This window comes from Leguminivora glycinivorella, chromosome 18 (genome assembly GCF_023078275.1).
Source record: "Leguminivora glycinivorella isolate SPB_JAAS2020 chromosome 18, LegGlyc_1.1, whole genome shotgun sequence".
NCBI classification, from domain to species: domain Eukaryota; kingdom Metazoa; phylum Arthropoda; class Insecta; order Lepidoptera; family Tortricidae; genus Leguminivora; species Leguminivora glycinivorella.
Genome location: NC_062988.1, coordinates 3,549,699 through 3,567,088, shown reverse-complemented (window position 1 = coordinate 3,567,088; position 17,390 = coordinate 3,549,699). Strand labels below are relative to the sequence as shown.

The 17,390-nt window shown below is 38.1% G+C and overlaps 1 protein-coding gene and 1 long non-coding RNA gene across 2 annotated transcripts in view; both read left to right on the top strand.

Annotated features, from left to right (window-relative positions):
- LOC125235721 (pickpocket protein 28-like) overlaps positions 1–17,390 on the top strand; it is a 58,625-nt gene that overhangs the window by 14,832 nt on the left and 26,403 nt on the right. The window contains exons 3-5 of the mRNA XM_048142294.1: positions 1,307–1,383; positions 4,898–5,012; positions 5,812–5,966. Of these exons, the coding sequence (XP_047998251.1) occupies positions 1,307–1,383; positions 4,898–5,012; positions 5,812–5,966 (347 nt within the window). The remainder of the gene's footprint in view (positions 1–1,306; positions 1,384–4,897; positions 5,013–5,811; positions 5,967–17,390) is intronic.
- Positions 12,825–16,875, top strand: LOC125235724. The gene is made up of 4 exons (XR_007178126.1): positions 12,825–13,978; positions 14,427–14,556; positions 15,003–15,140; positions 15,591–16,875. It is a non-coding gene; the product is annotated as an uncharacterized LOC125235724 (long non-coding RNA).

Sequence of the window (17,390 nt, the reverse complement as noted above, 5' to 3'; positions counted from 1 at the left end):
ATATACTGTATTTATATATTTTTGTTCAAGTTCCAACATTACAAGCCTTATTGAACTTTTTCGTGGGACTTAATTAATAGTAGATCTGTGTAAGAATGTCCTATGGTATTTATTCTATTCATGATGTCTATTTAACTAAGTATTATTAGCCATTCGACACGCGGACATCGCATATGAACCTTAAAAAAACTCGCGACGTAAAGTAACAATAGAAAGTGCGAACGTGCATTTCGTGAGAACGCGCGCCACCCCTGAGTAGGCCGCGAACTCGCGGCCGCCAGGATGTACTTGTAGCGCGGCGATAGAATCGCGGAGTGAGCCGCCCCTGCTAATATGCAGACATTGAACGTCGATACTAATTCTACATTACCGTCCTAAATTAGGAAGGTTTGGCGGCTCTGGACTCTTGCTCTATTGTGTTATTGGAGCGATTATGACCTTGGTTAGCAGCTTGCTCCCTTATTTAGTAGTAGTAGTAAACACTTTATTGTACAGAACAAATTACATGCACAGAGAATATTATAAACGTTCACTAAAGTTATCAAGCCGATAAAGTTCGTTTGTTAAAGTATTTTTTTATACAATTTAGATTGATATCATTTTATTAAATCAATGTAGTTTTAAAACAATATTGTTTATTGCACCAATAAATTGCTCTGATATTTAGAATAAGATGAATATTGTACACTGTTACACAAAGTGCTTATTGTAAGCCTATTTGAATAAAGAATATTTTGATTGATTGATTTTGATTGTCCCTTTTTATCACACCAATATGTCAGAAAGGGACAAACAAACTTTTCACCACACCAACTGGTAAAGGCTTTCTTTGCTATTCGAAAACTGATAGCAAAATTGCATTTTATCCACAAGAGTGCAAAGTAATTTCATACAAGTTTTAACTTGATGTCTAAAGCTGGGTGTTGGAATTCACGTATAAATGATGATTTTGAATGATAAATGTTAAATAAATTGAAGTAATTTATTTATTTTGATGTTTTACAGTTCATATTTTCATAGTGTTGGTGTGGTGAAAATTTTTGTGTTTCACTCGGTGGCAAAGTTTGTTTAACCTTCGTGCCTTGAAGCCCTCGCAACGCTCAAGATTCCACTTTTGAACCACTCGCTACGCTCGCGGTTCAATATTGGAATCTTTCGCTTGCTCGGGTATCAATATTGGCACGTGCGGTTAAACAACTACTTTGCCCCCTTGTAAACAAATAACTATTATCGGCTTGATAACGTTAGTGAACGTTTATGAATAAGGGGGGTAAGTTTGTAACAAACTCTACTGTACTTACTTTAGGTGCCGTTCCCTAACGTGGTGCTATGCCCGCATCTGCACGTCAAGCTGTCTTACAGAAATGTACACCGGTTCAATGAGTAAGTATAATAGTTTATTATTCAGGTTCTGTTACACAAAAACTGATTAAAGTTTTGATAGCTAAATACCAGATGACAAAAATCCTGATAAACATATCACTCTTTCTATCAGTTCATTAAAGATTGTGATACGCCAACTATAATTTTGTTCGTCAAATAAGTAGCAAGTTTCTTAGGACAGTCATGATCATGACATTAAGATTATGAAACAGGTCTTTAGTAAACAAAATAATACGCGACCTCATCATTTTACCTACATACATACATATACATACATACATACATACATATAATCACGCCTGTATTCCATAAAGGGGTTGGCAGAGCACATGAACTACTCAAGTTTCAGTGCCACTCTTGGCAAAACGGGGTTGAAAGAAATCCAAATTGTGACATTGCAGTCTGGCAGCACTGCAGACAAGATGCCAGCCTCTCGCCTACGCCACAATTTAACCCATATCCCACAGTCAAAAACTACGACAACCACGGGAAGAAAGGGGGTGGTGAAATTATTAACCCGACACCACACGGGGCATTTTACCTATTTAAAAAAAATATACGAATATTTTGATGACGATGATGATAACGTAGTCTTGTATACCAACAATACTTTTTCTACTCGTCGACTGTAATCTGTCAATTAGGACACCATAGACTAAACTATAAGTGCTAACTTTTCAGTGTTGGATACTCTATGGCAGTTCCGACTCAACTGTAATAATCTCATTATAGTTGACTTTAGTTAACTGTAATAATTTCAAAAATAGAACTTCATACAATTTCTATACTAATTTGCGATACCTGGCAATTTTTTCTGCATCTGAAACATTTTTTTATCTGTCGCATTATCGGCCAATCAGAGACGGTTATTACAAACAATTGGTTGCCAGGTAATTCGATGTTGATACAACGGGTGAACGACGCTATTAACATTAATTTTAACTTGCATGAATGATGATATTTCTGTCCATTGACGGTCGTAGAAAAAGTATTGTATACAATAGTGATATAATTAAGCTTTTCACTCTCGTACCTTACTATTAGGCCACTCAGCAAGCTTCGTGGCCTAAACATGGTACTCGACTGAAAAGCTTTGTATTATATCACGATTGTATAAAATACTATTTTAATAGACCCACACTAAAATCTTCAAAGGGAGAAGATGTAGTACTACGTGTATCGACCAGATAAACCAAAAAATTAGCCATTCTCTTGCAGTACAATAGACGCATTGTGGAGCTAATGGACACGTACAATGGCTGTAAAATTAAATATACTTTAACATTTTGCTCCAAACTCAGTTAATGATTGTTTAGTTCAATTTCATTTTTATCAATGGGTGGGGATGGGGATTAAAAGCGGCGTAGTAGTATTATATTAAAATACTAATACTTTAATACTGCAATGTTTTTTTTTTTCAGGATATTTATTTATGTCTATTTTTTATGCTTATTTATCTTGAAATAAAACTATGGAAATGGATTAAATCGCGTATAATGAATTTACGATTAATCCCGACGTTTCGAACACTTTACAGAATTCGTGGCCAACGGGTGACTGAGGAAAAATTACAATGTGCAAAAATCCGTTTCCATAGTTTTATTTCATGAGTAACTAATTTATTAATATAGGTATATAAGTACAGTCAACAACACACCTGTGAATACAGACCAAGTGCCAAAAATATGTATACATATGAGTATACATATTTTTGACACTTTGGCTGTATTGACAGCTGTGTTAATGACTGTACTATACTGGACAATATGGCCACTCCCGCTCCCAGCTGAAAGTGCAGCTCACCCGCTCTCGGTTACCATAGTTACCACCTGTCAAAAACGCCACCATTCGACCTGTCATATCTCACACTCATACAAGCATGGTACGCGTTTACCTACACGAGCTTAGACTGTTTGCGTAGGAGCGCGCCTCTTTCATATATTTTCCATTGCCATCGCCATTGTCCGAGGCGTGCTGTAACCGTTTTTAACCCCGACGCAAAAACGACGGGGTGTTATAAGTTTGACGTGTCTGTCTGTCTGTCTGTTTGTCTGTCTGTGTGTGTGTCTGTCTGTGGCATCGTAGCTCCCGAACGGATTAACCGATTTCGATTTAGTTGAAAGCTGTGTTAGTCGGGAGTGTTCTTAGCCATGTTTCATGAAAATCGGTCCACTAGGTCGCGGTCGGGGGTTTTTTCAAAATTTTAATTTTGTGGTTAGGTTATAGTCAATTAATAAGAAAATCTTAAGTGGCGCAGTCGGTAGATTTCAACCGAGAAGGATTTAGTGATGCTATTGCTTTGCTAAAAGCTATTTACGTTTCGTTAAAATTCCGTTCCATAGAAGAAAACAAATGAAGCTTATAAGATTTTTAGCGTCTGTCTGTCTGTCTGTCTGTCAGACCATAATTTCTTCGAAATTAATAATAATAAACATAATCTCATACCACAAAGTAACACGCCCTACTATAAATATAGTCCTAGTTCTATCCTAGAAAATGAAACCCACAAAATGTATTTCGACCGAGCCATACTTACCGACAGAACGACTAACTTTAACCGACCGGACATAACCTTGACTGACAAAATACATAAAATCACTTACCTTATAGATATTGCCGTCCCCAACACTCACAACCTACATAAAACTATTACTGAAAAAGTCCAAAAATATACAGATCTTAAAGATGAAGTTACCAGGATCTGGAATCAGGAAAAAGTATACATTGTCCCTATAGTCCTCTCAACTACTGGTGTTATCCCTAAATATCTCCATCACAGTCTGAAACTGGTTGACCTGAAACCAAATACTTACATACAATTACAGAAAGCATCTATACTCAATACTTGCAGAATCGTACGTAAGTTTCTGCAAGGAGAAGAAGAAAGATTTAATTAAACCTGATTACCCCGTATCATCTACTTGGCCTCGGCCCGTAGGTGATATTAATTACCAGCTTAGGCTGAGAAAGAGAAATCTTAAAAAGAAAATAATAATAATAATATTCTTTATTGTGTGAAATTATTACGTATTTTGGTTACCGAAAAACCACAATGCAAACGAAAGTGGATTTTATACATTTTATATAATTATAACATCACCTACTTCATCCTCCCTGCGTTATCCCGGCAATTGTCGCGGCTGATGGGAGCCCAGGGTCTGCTTTGATAACTAATCCCAAGATTTGGCGTAGGCACTAGTTTTTACGAAAGCGACTGCCATCTGACCTTCCAACCCGAAGTAACTAGGCCTTATTGGGATTAGTCCGGTTTTCTCACGATGTTTTCCTTCACCGAAAAGCGACTGGCAAATATCAAATGACATTTCGCAACATAAGTTCCGAAAAACTCAAAGGTACGAGCCGGGGATCGAACCCGCGACCTTCGGATTGAAAGTCGTACGTTCGTACCGCTAGGCCACCAGCGCTTACATAATATCACCTACTATTGGGTGGTTAAGGAGAAGTTTAGAAATGTCGTGTTCTACTTATTTTTGATTTGACTTGCTGTTCATAGTTTGGAGAAATTCTTCGCTTCGCTAGTCTGTCCTCAAATGAGCAGAGAAAATCGAGCACTTGACGAAAGGCTCACTCCTCAGCAAAACCTGTTGCTTCAGACATTTATTTTACAGGTATTGTACTTGATAAAACATCAAACAATATATCTGTTACTGTAGTGACTCTGCCTGCTACAGCGCGGTCCCGGGTTCGAATCCCGGTAAGGCCATTTATTTGTGCGATGAACACAGATATTTATCCGTGTTCATCGCACAAATAAATGCCCTCAACAAATGTTCCTGATTCATGGATGTTTTCTATGTATGTATATAAGTATTTGTATATTAAGTATATTGTTGTTGTCTGAGTATCTGCAACACAAGTCTTCTTGGGCTTACCGTGGGACTCAGTCAATCTGTGTAATATTGTCCGATAATATTTATTTTTTTGTTGTTATATTTGATCATCACTACAAGTTGCATACTGTTGCTTGAAAACAGTTATTTCTAAATATCATGATACTAATTAATTATGATTACAAAACAGTATAATTTTGAATGTTATTATTTTTTCGTAATTATATCTAGCATACACAACACATTGTACAGTCAACCAATTAGATTACTAGGCCCTTCTAGAACCCTGTCGTATTGACACCGTGCTTTATTTGCTATAGCAGTCACTTTGACTTACTTTTACTGTGAAAGGGTTCTACAGTGGCCTATGATTCAAATTGGTTGACTGTACCTACGTAGATAATAGGGTAACACGTAATACAGTTTGAAAAGCACTTTATGTATTCCCGGATCAGCAAATGAATATTATTGATTTTTTTTCCACATTTATTTTATTCTTCTGATAAAAGCCGATATAAATAGATAATAAATCAGTAGTGTTTTGTCTATTTTGTGTACACCATTTATTTGTATACAGGGTGCCCCAAAATGCACAGAAGTGATAAAGTCCTGCTACTGGCGCGCGTCCTCACAAACATGGCTGACGGAAGAATGCTGCACAAAACTGTTCAGCCCCGTCTTCACCAACTACGGGTTATGCTTCGCTTTCAACAGCCTGCCACTGCATGGCATGTGAGTTTCATACAACATACATACACAAACTCAGGCCTGTATTCCCTGCATATGAAACTGGTGTTTTCAGTTTCACTTTTACTAATGAACACAACGCCAGTGACCTGACAGTCAGCAGCTCGAAGTACGGAGGAATACCCTGTTCAGCCCTGTCTAGTTTCTACACCTACGTCCAGAATTTTTGTGTTTTTATGACAACAGAATGCATTTACTTACGGAACAGTGACTGTTCAGAATTCAAAAAAATATATATACCCACTGAGCATGAAACTTACAATAACTTGCAGTAAGTTTACATACCTCACATTTGTAAGTTTAGAATGTAAGGTCGGAGAAATATGACAACAACATTCAACTTATTGGTAATTTGAAACTTTCAGAAAATTAGTAGTGCTATATTATTGTAACATGACAAATGAAAACTAATATTATAATATTGCAAGGATGTTTTGATCACAAGTTATTTAAATGTTCATTTATTACATTGCTGCAACAAGGTATTAGCTATATTACATATGCAACGTTACAGCAACATTAACTTTTAAACATCAAGTTTTCAATGTTACTTAAATGTCTAAACTTAAAGTTTCCCAAATGTTCAAAATCAATATTACTGCAATTGACCACTTGAAATATTGGTTTTATGCAGTTGCTGCAATATCACAAATTAAGATTACTTCAATAAAACCTTTTGATATAACCGGTATATTTATTTTGTAACATTACAGGTAATTATAAATACAATGTCACAGCAATTGTTTTTTTTTAAGAATTAATTTCTCAATGTTGCACCAATTTTAAATAATAACGTTTATTAAACATTTAACATCAATATTACAGTCATTGACCGTTTTAAATATATTTTTTATAATTTTGCTGCGTTATCACAAATTGATATTTCCTTTAATGAATCTATTTTAGAATCTATAAATATTACCCGTATCAAAATAGCATAACATCAGGGCAAATTATAAACACAATAGATGTTTTAAGCTAAGTATATTAGATTTTTCAGATTGTTTTTTTACTGCTCGGTGGGTAGGTATTAAGGGTAAGTTACATCAAGGACGAATTTCATTTCGAAACCCCTATACGTTTTGAAAGACCTAATATGTTGGATATCCAACGACTCCATCACGAACCACTCAATAGATTCATCCCACAGAATTTAGTTCTGTGATTCATCCCCAGCATGCAGTTTACTAGTCTCACGCGGCCCGTCCGCGCGGATCGCGACCAATTTATATGATGATGTTGTCGTCCGCGCGGACCCGGTCCATGCCACTCTAAGTCTAAACCGCTCCCTGAAGTTAACAGTGTTAACTTAACACATAAATCCAGTGCGGATCCCTCCGCGCGGTCGGCCCGCGTGACGTAAAACCAGCCTAATCCGAGGGTGAAGCTAGGAACATACTACGCGGACGTCCGTCGTAAATCGACCGCGGACGGGAATCTGGACAATGAAATTACACATAACCGTGCAAACTATCGGTCGACGGACGTGGACGTGGCCTTGAGCGCATGGACGTCCGATCGAAATCTGGCTCGCTGGATGTTTTGTTCCGTGCACACTGATCGGTCGCGGTCGCGGTCGATTTACGACGGACGTCCGCGTAGTATGTTCCTAGCTTGACGCTGTAGGTACGAGTATAACGACGTTAGTGCGTTTTCACATTATCCATTCCGATATCGGATGTATTGAACCGCTATTCCATTCATTACTGGCGACATCTTGGATTTTTTCCATTAAAATCCTTCCGACATCCGATATTCGGATCGGATAATGTGAAAACGGCCTTACGTGTGCTCCCTGGCAGGCATTAAGTATAGTCGAGCGATAAACGATGATGTTTTTTATCATTTATCGCGCGACCATACTTGCCTCCCCACCATAGCGGCGTGTACATCAGTGGGGTTCGGGCCAAGCCACGTACAGACCACATAATATTATATATTATATTGTGGAACTGGTAAAGCTAGGAACATATTATGGGTCTCTACCGCGGACGCGATCTGGATAAAGCTAGGAACATACTACGCGGACGTCCGTCGTAAATCGACCGCGACCGCGACCGATCAGTGTGCACGGAACAAAACATCCAGATTTCGATCGGACGTCCATGCGCTCAAGGCCACGTCCACGTCCGTCGACCGATAGTTTGCTGGGTGAGGTGTATATTCATTGTCCAGATCCTCGTCCGCGGTCGATTTACGACGGACGTCCGCGTAGTGTGTTCCTAGCTTCATGAATATACACTGAAGCTAGGAGCATACTACGCGGACGTCCGTCGTAAATCGACCGCGACCGCGACCGATCAGTGTGCACGGTCACCAAAACATCCAGCGAGCCAGATTTCGATCGGACGTCCATGCGCTCAATGCCATGTCCACGTCCGTCGACCGATAGTTTGCACGGTTAAGTGTATATTCATTGTGCAGTCCAGATCCCCGTCCGCGGTCGATTTACGACGGACGTCCGCGTAGTATGTTCCTAGATTGAATTGTGCAAACTATCGGTTGTCGGTCGTGCACGTGCGATCGCGGACGTCAGCGCAATATATTCCTAGCTTCATTGTGTGATGGAGTTCCCTTAGGGCCACTTGTACCACCTGCTTAAGTCAAGGTTAGTGGACTGTCAAATTCCATATAAAATGGTGGGTTAAGGTTAACCTCGGATTTTCGGTGGTGCAAGTGACCCTTACTGTCATTTAGGTTCAGGTTCCCAATAGTCGGCACTCTTATAAGATGGTGAAGTGTAATGTTCAGGCCTGGCTAATCAGAACAACAACAGTGTTTCCAATAGGATTTATTAAGACAACACAGAGCTATACACAAGTTTAGACGTTTAGAATATGAATTTATATTTTCGTTAGTCAGACACACAAACACTGCTTACTCAAGAACAACTACGAACAATATATCTAATCTTATAATTAAATCTTAAAACCCTAAAGACTAAAACTAACACAAGCAGGTTATAACTAAATATAAAAAACCCCCCTCAGATCCCCTGCCTCTGGCATAGACCCAAGAATGCTTGCGGCGTTTCCCCTTTGCACCGCCAGACTCAACCTCTGAGCAAAGAAGGAACCGGCTCTATGGTCCCCCGAGCACCAATAAGGCGTTCCGACACCTTTTTAATAAAATTTTTGGACAACTTTAGAAAAATAGTCTTTATGTATTAATGTAGTCTAGTAACACTAATGCCATAGGTGAGTGGTATATCTTGTACACTGTCTTTGCTTACACTGAACTGCACTTTCACTATTGGACGTGATGGTAGCGGGTGTACCAAAGACTATAGTTGAGATTTTATTTGTTGAATTTATTTAGTCTTCACATTAACAACTCTTTCTCTAAGGCCCACATGCCCTTATAAATTTATATAGATCCTGTGGTTGAACAATGATGGTACTGAATTTGAAGTCTTCTGTTTGTGATGGTTCTACCTGATTATTACAAATATACTCTTGCCAGGGGAGGCTCACTCAACTTTTCTTTCATACATTCCGGCAGCCGCAAGTCCTGGCTTAGAGTTTGATGACCGTCTCCCTGCACAATAGAACTCAAAGTTGCATGCAGTCCGTTGACAGGTTGATGACAGTGCAGAGCCTTCTGTACTTGTACTTTTATAATTATGTGCTCTTGCTTCTGTCTCAGAACTTGCTTCCTTCAAATGATGGGAGGATCCACTGCAAAATAGAAGAGGTAGATTAAGTAACAATAAATAATTATTATATTATTAGACCTGTGGCCCGTCTTTCGAGAAACGGGCCCCTGGTATTTAGCAATATAAACAATTCATACTAAAAGAAAGAATATGGTTTATACTTACGTACGGTTTTCTTTGGTGGACAAACAACAGGTGTTTCTTTAGCTTTCCAGAATGGTGAATTTACCAATACTGAAACAAGTCTTCTTCTTGTTCTTTGATTCTTTCCACTTCATGTAGGGCTAGGGTCGGCTATCCTAATTCTACGGCGCCAGGACGCTCTGTTCTGGGTTGTCGGGTCGGGCAGGTTTTCCTCTCAGGACATCAAAGAGAATTTATAGGCCGGCAACAGACAGTCATAAAAATGCATAATCTTAGAAAAGATTTGTATGCAAACTGACAATTCAAACTGACACTGACAGATCTGTATAATCACTACATTTTGAGTTACGTTTTGATCCACATAAAATTTCATAATATATTTTAAAAAGTATTTTTGTGTCATTAATAATTGTTGTAGAAAGAATATACATTTAAAGTGAATCGATACTAAATACAATGTGATGGTAAAATATGCACTTTAAATACTTTTTAACTTTCTAGAGTGTAAAATCTGAAAATGAGTTACATGGTTTCACATATTCCGTCAATCGAAACGAAACGTCAAGGAGTTTTTGTTATGCTGACAGCACCGACAGCACTGTAACGTAATTATAGCACGACCAGTGTTGTCAGTTCAGAGATTTTTCTCCGATTTGCTGAGAATTTGAGCCTCTAGCGGAGATCAGATACAATCGGAAAATTTCGGAGATTATGAAAAGGTCTCTAATTTTTTGAAGTTAAACCGCTCGGTAAACCTGAATGCATGAATTAAAGATATCAAAATATTCTCAATGTTCTGTGCATTTCTGATATAAAAGCGTTAAGTAATTAAAAGTATTAATTCACTATAAACATTTTTTTTTGTTTAAAGACGGTCAACCAAATCTCGGCAGTAAAAAAGCCGGCAAATTAGAAAAATGTATCCTAAACATTGAAGTTGGATGAACGGAATCATCGAGGAGCCATAACACTTAAATTGACCGTCTCGAAAGCCTGCTGGCGTCCACCGTCTGAAAAATTCATAATCTGAATTTGGATTTGTATGACAGATCTAGTGCAAGGATTTCCATACAATTCGCAACTGTCCGTGTTATTTTTTAATATTATGTTTTTTTTTTCAGATCGATCTGACAGATTGCGAATAATATGAATTTTCATTGCACTCGATCTGATTTCATTTTTTTATACTACGTCGGTGGCAAACAAGCATACGGTCCGCCTGATGGAAAGTGGTTACCGTAACCTATGGACGCCTGCAACTCAAAGAGTGTCACATGCGCGTTGCCACCCCATTAGAAACTTTTGTACACTCCCCTTTGCTGTGTTAAGTATAAGTACACAGCAAAAAGGAGTGCACAAGTTCAAAGGAGGGTTTGGGTTGCCAACGACTCAAAAGACAATAGACGGAACAAATTATTTCCTTAAGTCCTCCCGTGGTCAGCACCCCGCACCCTCGTTGAGCTCTGGGAGCCTTACTCACCGGCAGGAACACAACACTATGAGTAGGGTCTAGTGCTATTTGGCTGCGGTCTTCTGTTAGGCGGAGGTACTTCCCCAGTTGGGCTCTGCTCTAGCTTCGAGCGAAACGATATCCGTGTGCCCTACCACAGAAAGCGGAATATCATTCGCTATGCCCTACCTCCTAGCGCTAATATTATGATTTTTTAAGATTATGAAATGAAGACTGTATGCATAACTGACAGTTCAAACGTACACTGACAGATTTGTCAGTGTCAGCATACAAATCTTTTTTCAGATTATGATTTTTTCAGACTGTCTCTTTCAGACTCTGTTGCCGTTCTTAGTGCCCTTAGTGGATGCCAGGCTTAAGGCGGAATCGAACTGTGTCGAATCGAGTTCTCATATGCGATTCGACGCGTCGCTAATGGACGCTGTTTAATAAGAAATGCATATGAGAGATCGCTCACGAAGCAACGCAACTTTTCATACAAATACGTAAGTTGCCGAGCAACTTCGACGACCGTGGGCGAGCCGCGCACCCTTAACAGATATGTTGTAAATAAAAAAAAAAAATTCAGCTCTGTAGGTGACGCATTCATAGCACAGGCACTAGTTTTCATGTAAAACCAATTAAACTTAAACTCATTATTTTTATGACTTAGATACTACAGTGACAGCTTAAAAAAACTACTTGCTAGAAATCTGCCTATTCAGCTGCATGTATAAATTAAGGCACACCACGCCACAGTGTGGAAAAAAAAGGTTTATATGTAACCTTTTTTTTTTGTATGCAACCTGTCAGTTCATTCTGAAAATTCTGTCAGTATGAACTGACAGGTTGGATGAAAATTTTTTTTAAGATTATGAATTTCTCAGAGTGTCTATGGCTTGCCTAAGACTAGGGAATGCAATAACCGACCAAATTTCATAACCGGTTACAATTTTTTATTATGTGAAGAATAACATTAAGTGTTCACATAAAAAAAAAAACTCACGATATTTTGTACCCATAGGAACTTGAAAATATTATAGAGAATAGAGAATTTATTTGCATACCTCATTCATTCTGTACACCCATAGGCCCACATACATATGTACATACATGGACCCTGATACGGGTGTAGCAAAGTGTAAATGTGTCACTTATTAATATAAATATCTAGGTGACCGAGCTTCGCTTGGTTCTGTTTCGTATCATTGACATGTGTCGCCATCTAGTTCAAAAATGAATAGTACCTACATCGAGCGAAAGAATTCTCCGCCTTAACAACACAACTACTCCACACGAGATGGCGCGCGTTTCGCCATTAAAACTCAAATAGTGTATTTTTCTATTCATTTTAGCCTTGACCTGTGTCGCCATCTAGTGTTTGCAATAAATAGTACTTACATCGACCGAAAGAATTCTGTCTTAACAGTACAACTACTGCACATGAGATGGCGCGCGAAGAAAACGCATGAAAACTCGAAAATTCGCGTTTTCCGGACCTAAGGATAAGTTAGACCGATTTTTCACCCCCAAAAACCCCCACATAACAAATTTCAGCGAAATCTTTAGAGCGGTTTCCGAGATCGTCAGTATAAATAAATATATAAATAAATATACAAGAATTGTTCGTTTAAAAGTATAAGATTGTATTATATTCCATGTACGGGCAGAAAGTTTCAATTTCTAACTAAACGTAATGTACTCGTATAGCCTTCCCATCAGTTGCTCATACCAAGCGCCCCAGTCTTATAAGATGTGCTTGAATTTGATATAATTATTATTGTTGCACAGCTCAGCACATAATATGTGCAGTGCAGTGCATTCCAACTTTCATTATCATTTAATATGTTATCTTTTATTCGAGATACCGTTAGTACAAACTCCGTGTTAAAAAAAAATTGAATAAAGAATAAATATGGAAAAATTATAAGTATCAAAACTATTTGTCAGTTATTTCTTAATTGCATTGCATGCATATTTTACGTAACGTACTTCTTTAAATATACTTACTAATAAATGAGACTAATTACTAGGAAATCAAATCAAAATAGACAATTTCGTATTAAATACATATTAAATACCACACAAATAAATGAAATAAATACCTCGTTCTCAAAGTATTGCTTTTATAAAATTTTGTAAGGATTGTAGCGAAAACGAAAAAGTAGCGGTAAAACATTTAAGTTGGTAACCCTGACGCCCCTTGTGACGCCACGACAAGCGAGCTGCGAGTGCGCCACCAGTCCGCCATCTTTCTTACCTTTTTGATTGTTGACTTGTAAATTTTGTAATTAGTTTTTGCCGACGTCCACCGTGCCGTTTTTTAAGTAATTTTTGGTATTTTACAAATTGTGTTACTTTAGTGGACACGTGGAGACATGGACGCTGACTGTTGGAAGAATTCGTCAATTCAGACTGGCGCAAAGAGCTATCAGGGCGCGATGCCAGGAATTTCATTGCGAGACAGAATTCGAAATGAGGATATTCGCCAACGCAATAAAGTTACCGACATTGCAAAAAGGATTAACTCAAGTGGGAATGGACCGGCTATATTTTTCGCAGAGATGACGATCAATGGGGTCGCCTAGTATTGCTGTGGAGACCTAGCCTGGGTGGCCGAGGTGGCGGGAAACCACGAGCAGATGGTCGGATGACATCAAAAAACGGCAGGGCCCACCTGGCACTGGCACAGAACCGCCACATATAGAACGGAGTGGAAACCCACGGAATGCAGACCAGGATCATATAGTAAGTATTTTGTTTCTTAAGTTTTGTATGGATTCTTTGAATGAAATGAGTTCTATCGAGTTAACTGCACTTTGCGTTAGGCGTCCATGTGTTTTATTCTTAGCGCCAGGCAGGCAAGCATGGGATGGCCTAATGTTTTATCGTTTATCGCACGACCATGCTTGCCTGCCAGTTCTGGTTATTTATTGATTTAGGTCGAGTTTGTTTGTTTGGTTTAGTTTTTAGTTATTTAAGAAATAAAATGCCCTAGGTATGCTGATCTAGGCGCAACCGTAGGAGTGAAGAATCTAACGTTATCCTGTTAATTAGATTATATGAGATAGATTAGATATAGAATAAATTTTATGGTATGAGGAGAAAACCATTCAAATCTAATTGAAACTAACTACTTCTACTTGTGTAAATATATTAATGATGCTGATTTATTCAACTAATTTTATGTTTTCAGCTTTAGGTATGAGTTTGTTACTTTTGCTCATAATAACATGGAGTATGTCACAGCTGCTCCACGGGCTGCATTGAAGGGCAACAGGAGCGAAAATGGAAAGGAGCTCCCCCTTTCAATTAGAGAATCTTAGGTAATATACTATTGTTCTTTATTTGCATACCATATAATTTTTACAATATGTACATATTTGGACCCTGAAAAGGGTATAGCAAAAATCTCTTACTAGTTTGTGTTATTAACTAGATTTATAGTATAAAAATTGAGGTTCCACTCTCAACTGTTTCCTCCTCTAAAACTTAATCAATCAGGATGAAATTTGAGGATTTGAATGATAATGAAATAATCTGTGTCGTACCGTTTGGTTTTTTTTGGCTAATTGTTGACCCATTTTGACTATCCTACGACAGTCCGACACATATATAAACGATAATAAATATAATAATCTGTGTTGAAAAAACCAGGGAGGAAATAGTCGAGAGCTTTTGTATGGAGAATTGACCCCTGCTGTAGTAAATCGCCCGTTTCTGCTGAAGTAATTATGGATTGAATAACACTGACTCTCTTTTCTCTTTTTAGGATATGCTAAGGCAAACAGAAGGAGGCAAGGAACGGGACTGCATCAATTGCTGTTTGGAACCAATCTTGTGGGATGACTTCTGGACAGGGAAAAAACAATTTCATCATCTACCCTAATACTGACGAATGTTCTAAAACGTAAGTACTTATGAACCCTTCATAAAGGGCAATGTCCATCTTTTATTACAAGCTTTTATTCAACTTGCCTTGTTAGTGTGTTAGTTTGGGTCAAAACGTAGAAGCTAAATTTGACCCACTTCCCGGTTTCCGATTGAGCTGAAATTTTGCATGCATATGTAAATCATGTGACAATGCAATATTATGGTATCATGGAGCTGATCTGATGATGGAGCAGAAAGGTGGTCATAGGAACTTTGTTATGAAACGTCGTATCCCCATTGAGTAAAAGGGGTTTTTAGAAACATCTCGGAGAGCAGTAGACAACTGTTGAAAGAAAGGTACAGTCGGCAATAAAAAAGCTTGTGCCAAAAAAGACGTTTTTGCAAAAGACTTATTCATATGCGTTTAGTCCAAATTGATTTAAAATAATATATCTAAAGGTTTCCTAACATTTTATAAATTTTACAGGTGCTGTAAGGCAGACATTTCCAAATGTAACGGAGGAAAGTTTCGAGACATGTAATGGTTTCAACACGCTGCTGAGACCCAACTCAAGAGACGTCAGTTTGTACTGTTTTGTCCATTCTCTATTGGGCATGCTTGTATGGAGAGGTATATATATTGGAGTACAGACATGGTGTTTGGTATGAGTATTATATACATCCTCTTGAGTCAAAGAGGACCGGTAGCCACTTTGAACTCCGTGTCCGAAAGGGTCAAAGTATGGAGCTCCCGGTACTCAGAAAAAAATTCTGGCCTATTAGTTTTGAACTTTCGAGTCAAGTTTGGTGTCATTTTTATGTAAACTGTTCGCTTCATTTTTAAATTGAAGAAGATTAAAAATCACAGTAATATTATTAAGGCAAAAGTTTGTGAGCATACTGTGTTTGTTACTTCCTCACGCCACGCCCAAGTGCCTTAACAAATATTATTTATAAAATTAAGTATGGAGGAAGTAAGATATACCCTAAGTTAACACGTCGCTTCTTCTTGATCGTGGGTAACACTCGGGGCGCAGTATAATGATTATTAAAAATCTTTATGCTGTCCCCTATGCTGCGATGGCGATCGTTGCAGTACTTTCAATATTTTTTTACATCAAATATTAGAATCATCAAAGATTACTAATAAAATAGGCTTTTTAAAAATATTTTTTAAAAATCATGATTAGTATAAAAATATGGAAATATGAGGATTTGTTTGCATTTCGTGGCTACTAAAAATTCATTATATTAAATATTGTGCTATATTTTGCTATGGAACCCTAAAAAAGTAGTTACATAAAACTGACACTAAAATTGACTCAAAAGCTCAAACTAATTGGCCAGAATTTTTTTCTGAGCAGCAGGAGCTCCATACTTTGACCCCCTCTCCCCCCTTCGGACACGGAGTTCAAAGTGGCTACCGGTCTTGTTTGACTCGGGAGGACGTGTATAATACCCATACCAAACGCCAATGCCCTACTCAAAAATTCACCTTTTCCCAATAGAGAACGGACTGTGTTAGACAGACGACAGTGCATGTTGTTACACGGTAAATTTTACTAGAAGACCAAATTTATAAGTTCCTTAGTTATTCTATTTTTAACTAAATAAGTTCTTGTACTATAAGCAATCGGAATAGGCAGAGTAGATATATTTATTTTTAAACGAAATGACTTCCTTGCGATAGTATTTTTTCAGTACAGATGGTGTTTTTTTTTACGCACTAGTGCGAGAAGTGGTTCATTATACGCCAGGTCTAAACTTCGGAGGCTCATCTGTACTGAAAAACGTCGTACGATACACGTGCGAAAAGGAAATTCGTAACTCGTGTCGATTTAAAACACTCCCTTCGGTCGTGTTTTAATTTATCGCTACTCGTTTCGAACTTCCTTTTTTACGCACTTGTATCGTAATGTACTATTTTGCCATATTGGAATCTTTCGCTTGCTCGAGTATCAATATTGGCACGTGCAGTTAAACAATAACTTTGCCCCCTTGTAAAACAATTAACTATTTTTTCAGTACAGATGGTGGTTTTTTTACGCACTAGTGCGAGAAGTGGTTCATTATATGCCAGGTCGAAACTTCGGACTCCGAAGTCTCGTTCGGAGGCTCATCTGTACTGAAAAACGTCGTAAGATACTATTTTAACAGCCTATATTGTGTCCCACAGCTGAGCAAAGGCCTCCCCTAGCACACTCAACGAAGCCTACCTCATCGGAATTAATTCGTGTATAAGCGAATTTTGGTATAATTGTAGGGAATGGTGTCTTAATCCACATTC